At 45.6% G+C, this 7,740-nt stretch overlaps 3 protein-coding genes across 4 annotated transcripts; 2 read left to right on the forward strand and 1 right to left on the reverse strand.

Moving 5' to 3' along the window:
• Positions 1–427: 427 nt before the first annotated feature.
• On the forward strand, positions 428–3,088 carry Wee1 (Wee1 kinase). Its single transcript, XM_017243687.3, has 5 exons — positions 428–1,129; positions 1,188–1,521; positions 1,580–2,284; positions 2,340–2,473; positions 2,533–3,088. The coding sequence occupies exons 1-5, from the start codon at positions 646–648 to the stop codon at positions 2,679–2,681; spliced, it is 1,806 nt and encodes a 601-aa protein (XP_017099176.2). The 5' UTR covers positions 428–645; the 3' UTR covers positions 2,682–3,088.
• Positions 3,089–3,300: 212 nt separating this feature from the next.
• Positions 3,301–6,219, reverse strand: Rat1 (5'-3' exoribonuclease 2 Rat1). The gene has a single exon (XM_017243685.3). The coding sequence runs from the start codon at positions 6,112–6,114 to the stop codon at positions 3,409–3,411; it is 2,706 nt and encodes a 901-aa protein (XP_017099174.3). The 5' UTR covers positions 6,115–6,219; the 3' UTR covers positions 3,301–3,408.
• A 294-nt stretch (positions 6,220–6,513) lies between these two features.
• Polr1F (RNA polymerase I subunit F) lies at positions 6,514–7,673 on the forward strand. Of its 2 annotated transcripts, none has more exons than XM_070277284.1 (2): positions 6,514–7,179; positions 7,250–7,673. In XM_070277284.1, the coding sequence occupies exons 1-2, from the start codon at positions 6,634–6,636 to the stop codon at positions 7,493–7,495; spliced, it is 792 nt and encodes a 263-aa protein (XP_070133385.1). In that variant the 5' UTR covers positions 6,514–6,633; the 3' UTR covers positions 7,496–7,673. The 2 variants fall into 2 exon arrangements, with proteins under 2 accessions (XP_070133385.1, XP_017099178.1); XM_017243689.3 differs by having other exon boundaries at positions 6,530–7,179; positions 7,244–7,673.
• Positions 7,674–7,740: the final 67 nt, after the last annotated feature.

The raw sequence follows: 7,740 nt of genomic DNA on the forward strand, positions 1-7,740 counted from the left end.
CTTGGAACAGTGCATAATTAATTATTCAAACATTGATGTGTTAGTTAAGGATTAAACAATACCTATGTATGGATTCTTGGATGTGTGTTTCAATTATATAGCAAATGCGCTGAACACTACACAATTATTCAATCAATAAATTAAATGCCAAAAAAAAGACGAATTTTGAATTATACTGGCGGGGGTTGATTTTAGTACCACGTTGAAGATCGATAAGTAGTTGATCTGGTAACGCCGTCTATGATGTTACGTTTTTAGTACAGTTTTCATGTGTTCACCGGCTTACGTAATTGCGTCGTTAATAAATTGACAGATTTTTCGAGAACCAACTGGAGTTAGTCAATGATATTGTTATGTTTATATTTTTATAATAGACGTCTCAGTTTACGCTTCTGTTTTTTTTTGACAAAAGCGAATTTATATATCTTACGTTTTAGTACTCATTTGGAAGTGATCTTGGCATTTTTTTGGCGCTCCAGCTACGGTCACACTAATTGCAACATTCTTCTAGTTCAATATTGTTTTGTGTTTTGTTTTTTTACATTTTTTAACCATTGGCTGCAAATTTGTTAGTTATTTTTTTGTGAGACATTGCCTTGAAAACCGAAAAAGTCAATTACGGGGTATCCTGGCTAAGTAGCTACCATGGCATTCCGCCAGTCGGAACACGAGATGAGCGTCACTTCGCTGGATTCTAGCGTCGAGCTGCGATCGCGGTCTCCATCGCCGCAGCCCTTCAATCCGCGAAAGCTTCGCTTCGCCGACGATGATTTTGACAAGGACACGCCAGAGGGGGCCAGTCCGCTGCCGAACCAACCAAAGAAAAAGATGTCCATAGAGCAGGGAGCCAGTAGTACCACTAGTGGGAATGGAGATGTTTCCATGTCGCCACCGTGCCAAAAGGTGCGGGCTCTACGCCTCTTCAGCACCCCCGCCACTCCGAAAACGATCCTCCAAAAGTCCACCACCCAGTGCAGCAACCATCTATCGGCAGTCGCAGCTGCCATGAATGCATCCCGACGCAGTGAGGAGCCCTACCGCCTGGCGGAGCGCCCACGATCCTTGCCGCTGCACAACCGCAACATTCCCGCCCAGGACACGGCCAATGTTAATCCCTTCACCCCAGACAGTAAGTTGCATTATCACCAGATGGTCAGGATGATCCTCACGGAATTTCTTATTTTCAGGTCTCTTGGCTCACAACAAGAAGCGGTGCCGCACTCAGTTCGGACGAGAGAACGTCAACCTGAACGTGAGTGCCATGCAGAAGTACTTGCTCAGCGACACCTGGGACGACGAGGCCGCAGAGGAGGCCGGCGACTCCCGGGAGATCCATCAGCAGGCGCCGAAGCGACTGGCGCTGCACGACACCAATATCAGTCGGTTCAAGCGTGAGTTCATGCAGGTCAGCGTGATCGGAGTGGGGGAATTCGGTGTGGTGTTCCAATGTGTTAACCGGCTGGACGGCTGCATCTATGCGATCAAGAAAAGCAAGAAGCCGGTGGCAGGCAGCTCCTTCGAGTAAGTTTTGTAGACTGTTCTCTTTTCAAAGACTACAATATTGTGGTTCATCTTTCAGGAAAAGAGCCCTTAACGAGGTTTGGGCCCATGCCGTATTGGGGAAACACGATAACGTAGTTAGATACTACTCAGCCTGGGCGGAGGATGACCATATGCTGATACAGAATGAGTTCTGCGATGGTGGCAGCTTGCATGCACGCATTCAAGACCACTGCTTGGGGGAAGCCGAACTAAAGATTGTGCTGATGCATGTTATCGAAGGCCTGCGCTACATCCACTCCAATGACCTGGTGCACATGGACCTCAAGCCGGAGAACATCTTCTCGACAAAGAATCCCAACGCCTACAAGCATGTCGAAGAGCATTCGCAGCAGAACAAAGATGACGATGGCATGGATAGCGTTTACGAGGAGCTGCGACATTCAGAGAACTTGGTCACGTACAAGATCGGTGACCTCGGCCATGTGACATCAGTTAAGGAGCCGTACGTCGAGGAGGGCGACTGTCGATACTTGCCCAAGGAGATACTGCAGGAGGACTACTCGAATCTCTTCAAGGCGGATATCTTTTCGCTTGGCATCACGCTCTTTGAGGTGGCCGGCGGTGGTCCGCTGCCGAAGAATGGTCCGGAATGGCACAAGCTGCGGAATGGCGAGGTGCCCATTCTGCCCAGCTTAAGCCGGGATTTCAATGAACTAATAGCCCAGATGATGCATCCGGATCCAGAGAAAAGGCCAACATCGCAGTCCATATTCAGTCATCCGTAAGTTTCCCAACTATAGTTTGGTTCCATAATCGGCAATTTGATATTTTTGTAGAATTTTGAGCGCCGTTGACTCCAAGAGCAAGCTGCAGCTCGGCCTGGAGCTGACCGTAGAGAAGCGGAAGAACGAGATTCTGATGAATAAGCTCAGGGAGGCCAAAAAACAAATCAAATTACTTGAACAAAGGGGTAAGTTACTCTACAAATTAAATAAAATAAATCTATAGTGTTGAATCTCCCTATTTCAGTTAATATCCTTGCGGTTAACAATAATCCAGACAGCCTGGATGGCCAGCGATGTCTCCGCTCCTTCACCAGACGCATGCGAACGCCCTTCTCACATGGAAACTTCGACAACCTGGCCGATCGCAACAAGAATGTTATCACCAATATCTGATACGCTCGCTTATGCGCAAACAATAGGCAACCTCTTCCGATTCGAAAGTGAACTAAGCTCACAACAACATTGTGTTAAAATTAAGCCTATCATTAAATTGGGTGTATAGTTTCAAGTTCTCTATATCTCACTATCGCAACCTTTAATATCCACTGTGTCCAAGCCCGAATATTTAGAAGCTCTTTAATATAATTTATATATTTTTTCCAGCTCAGTGAAACCTCACCCACCCCCTATTCTTCGTAGAGAAAGTACTCTCTTATTTTAAGATAAAAACCACTAATAGCATTTAAGGTTATCGTAGATATAAAGAAGTATTGTTTTCGAAATTAAACTATTTATTGTGTTACTTGAAAGTGGAAATATGTAACATTCCATTCGTTAAATACAGCGAATGATTATCCAAATGTTGTAGCTTTTGTTTTTGTTTAATTGGGACTCTATAAAAAAAAGAAATAAGCATTATTAAAAAAAAATAGGTAGAGTTAAAAAGAGGTAAAGAGGCTCTTCTCTAAATAAAAGCCCTTTCAGACAAGATCTTAATGTCTTGAGACAACATCAAGAGAGTCTAGTTAGTCTCTTGATCTAGTTTATATCTAGAATTAAAAATCTGTTTCCCATAGAGTCTCTTGCACTGCTCCTCTCTCTATTTTATTAAAATTATTGTATATGTGTGCATAATCGATCAAAATAAGATCAAAATAATTCTCAGTGTATATTAGTTTTCTTAAAATCGTCGGTAGTTCTGGTATTGCTGCCGGTTACCGCCCTGTTGCTGCTGATAGTTGTTTGTCCTGCCATTATTATTGTAGTTGTTGTAGTTGCGCTGTGGATTCATGTTGTTGTCCTGCTGGTATCTCTGGTTCTGGCCGTACTGCTGGTTGCGGTTCTGATAGTTACCCTGATAATTCTGCTGGCTGCCACCTTGCTGGGGATTGTAGTTATTGTTGTAATTATAATTATAATTGCGGCTATTATTCTGATAGCCTTGTCCTTGGTTGTAGCCGCCACCGCCACCCTGGTATCCACCCCCGCCGCCGCCGCCTTGATTACGCATTCCGGCGTTCACCATGCGGTGTCCACTGTCTGGAATATAAGCTCTATTTGAGTGACTATTAAAACCGATGACCGGACCATGCTTCTGGCCCTCTTCTCCTGCGAGTACTTGTGGTGGATCCACAGCTTTTGGCAGACGCTTCGCCTCAAATATATAATCTTCATCGTACTCTGGATCCTTGAACAGAGTGGTTACAATTTGGTTATCTGAGATGTCCGGAAGACCGGCAATCGGTGACCGAAGGCACCCACTGATGGCAGTGTTAAGGTCTGACTTTGACAGCGTTCCCCGCATCCCATTGAAAGAGATGGCTTTGCACTCATCTTCGTCGTCAGTCTTCTCTAGATTAGCTATACGCTTCACCTTCTTAAAATGCGGACTGGATTTTGAAATGTACAAGAAGTTGTCGCCCCGCTTGTTGCGCTTCACCTCCTCGCTCGTCAGTTGATCGTAGTACGGCACCAGGGCCTTGAAGAGCCGCTTCTCGTCCACAAACGGCAACAAGGCCACTCCCTGCCAGGCGAACTTCTTTCCGTTCAAGTCGATCTTGAAGTCCTCTGGATAAAAATCGATAATTGGAGAGTCCGGGTTGGACATCAGGTCTGCCCACGGCTCGGGCACATGAGAGCTGCTGGCAGCCGGAAAGACGCCCATCAGCTGCTCCAATGGATTAAACGGCTTGGTGCCCTTTTCAAAAAGGGTAGACAGTCCCTGGATATTGACGAAATCAGATGCAAAAGGAGCATAGTGATACGGGAAGTACCAGTTCCAGGAAGCGCATCCCTGGTAGTAGTACTTCAGCACCCAGCACAGACCTCTGACATACTGCAGGGCTACGGCGTAGCGGAAATGCAGATTTCCCGGTGCCACATCAAACTTCGACTCATAGTAGCGGTCCTTGAACCCGTCCTCCCATAGTCTGACTTCATCATTGTCTTCCTCCTCTTCGTCGTCCATTCCCGCCACCTCTCCCGTTCGCTTTCCGAGACGGAGCTCAGCAGCTGCTTCTTTATAGTTTCCAATGTTTCCCGGCTGGTTGTTTGGTCCAACGGCATTGGCCCCGAAAACCGATTGATCCAAGGACCGGTGGTCCTGGTTCCTCTCCTGACGACGACGTGCCTTGTCCCTGGCCTTAAACTGCTGCTCGCGCCGCTGTCGGTTCTTGAAAATCTGATCTTCGGCGTTGCCCAAATCCGTCATAATCAGCTGTACGCGGTCCAGATTGACATCGCCAGAGTCGGTTAGGTAGCCCCTTGTCTTGTAGACGCACTTCTTGTAAAGCTCAACTAAGCGGTCGACGGCCCCTTCCCGGATTTCCAGACTGGGCAGATGGGGCAAAAAGTCGTTACCCACAAAGAAGCACATGAATACCCAATCGTCCAGAGCACGCTCGAAACTGTAATCGAACGGCAAGTTCGGCATCACAAGCGTCTGCTTCAGGTACTCCCTCAGCACGCTCAGTCGCACAAAGATGAACCTGACCTCGGCGCCAATAGGGACATCCGGCTTGAAATTCGTTCCAGTAGTGGCTCCTAGTCCGTTGCATTTCTCCATTTCGTGCCCGAACTGGTTGCAGATGTCACAGGGACGGGGCTTATTCGGAAGGAACTCCTCCCGGATAATGGTGAAGTTGGGCTCGTGGGTAGCCAGCCCCAGCATGATGAGATCAGCATCAGCTCCGCACAGCACATGTTGAGTGTTGGGATCGTGGTCCGGCTGGGCACGCTGCTTCCTTATGTAGTCCATGATCTTGTGCTCACCCTCGCCGGGCACGTTCGCATCCGAAAGAATCACCTTGACCCCCTTCCAGGCCGGGTTGTTGTTCAACCGGTCGTGCACATAGTAGTGAAGGCACTTGCTAAGCCGGTCCATGAATGGTGTGCCGGGCGTAATGCAGTTGGAGTCAAAGTGCTCACCCTTTTCCTTCTCGGGCGGCAACTTGCAGCCACGGCTCAGTAGCTCCTCCCGCAATCGGGCAATCTCCAACCTCTTTTCAGTAGTTTCCTTGGCAGCACGGAAGCGACGTGAACGCTGCTGGTTCATCTTGGCCCGAGGCGCCACACCGTCGATGGCCATGTAGAGGAGCTTCCTGGGACGGACAATGCCAAAAAGGCGATCGATGCAATCGAAGATAGCTACCATCATCTCGTCCTCGTTCTTGGGTGCCGGCTTGTCCTCCGGATGCGTACACGGATGTATAATACCGTTCATATCCAGGTATAAGTTGTCAAATTCTATCCCATTTGGATTCGGAAGGGTGGCGTCCTCGTAAATATTGCGGCCGGTGTCCGGGTCCACCTGCTTGTTTTCGTGGCACTCGATAATCACGCTCGGATACTTTCGGCTAAGCCACCGAAAGAATGCTGGTACTCCCATTTTGATTACAAAAAAGTATCTTGTCTTTGGAGTCGGGAGTCAATTGCTAGTTTTTACTTTTTCTTCGATTCTATACCAGCATGCTTACATTAACGGCGTTGCCAGTCCGCCGAAATTAAAATTAGCTTTTAAAAGGCTGATTTTATAAAAAATAGCTTGAAAATATATAATTCATAATATTTTATAATATTGTTTGTTTGTTCTTTTAACAATAACCTCAGCAGAAGATTATTTTATTGCATTAAGTTCAATCTAAAACAACTAGAGTTTATTTAACTTTGTGTTATTATTAGTATTAGTTTAATAATGTTACTTGTTCAAACATTTAAAATACTGATACAACTCATATAAAATAAAAATAAAATGTTAAAATGTACCAACGTTTTGCACTTCATTCATTTCAAAACAATTTTTGAAGTATTTAAAAATCACGAAAAAGTGTGGCATCGCTTGAGGGCTGCCAGATCGCTATCTACAAACCCATGTGTTACATTTGAAGAACTATTTTACCTGAACGGAATGGCCAAAATATTACAGAAATATATAAAATTTTCGACGAAGGAGCTGGAGAACTATGCCGCCAACCCAGGATCTTGCGTACGATGCATCAACACAGACATGCACCTAGCAATGGGCCCGTATGGGATGGACAGTTTCAAGCAAGCGCTCTACGAACTCCTCATCCGCACCAAGGTGGGAATCTACGATACCAGGCTTGACGGCATTTGTCTGGGTATCAAGAACATTAAGATGCTAGGTCACACAGCGTCCCTGCGGGCAGACGACCCTACCATGCACCTGCTCATTAATGCCGACTTCTACGTCTTCCGACCCGTTACGGGAGCCATCCTGGACGGAGTAGTGCGACTCATTTCGAAGCACCAGATCAGTGTCGTTATCTATCGCGTCTTCAACACCACCATCCGCTTCACAAACAAAAGGGAGTGTCGGGAAGGCATTACCATGGACCAGGAGATTAAGTTTCGCATTAAGAACTTTGACATAAGCAATGTGATGCCCTATATCGAGGGAGAACTTATAACGGAGGAGGGTGAAGGAGCTCAGGTGTGTTTTCCTTCAAAGAATCCAAAGAATATCTTAATATATGTACATATATGTATTGTTTCAGAAACAGAACCGATCGACCAAGTTTGGCAGTCCCCCGCCGGAGGTAATAGATGTGAAGGAGGAGAACGACGAGGAGATGTTGGACGGCCTGCTGGAAGTATTAAAGCAGGAGCCAGATCTATTGCCAAAGGAGGAGGAGAAGGAAAAGACCAAAAAGAAATCCTCGGGGAAACGTAAAAAAACTGAAAATGGCGAGAAGGAGAAGAAAAAAACGAAAAAAGTAAAGAAAGAAATAAAAGACGAGCCAGTGTAAAAAAAATATTTGTTTTTTAAATTTCTGTATGTAGTACAAATTAACAAATAATATCCAGACCCAGACCCGCCATTAGAACACTGATTCCCCTCTGAAATACTTTTTAATACATATGTATTTCATACAAATAGAGTCAATATTTTACAATACATTAAATACAATAAGTGTATCATAGTTATAGTATTTCCTTTTTCTTTTTTTTCTTTTATAAATTTTTAAAAGCTTGTTACATATTCTTTTGATTT

The sequence above is a fragment of the Drosophila bipectinata genome, chromosome 2L (assembly GCF_030179905.1).
Source record: "Drosophila bipectinata strain 14024-0381.07 chromosome 2L, DbipHiC1v2, whole genome shotgun sequence".
NCBI lineage: Eukaryota > Metazoa > Arthropoda > Insecta > Diptera > Drosophilidae > Drosophila > Drosophila bipectinata.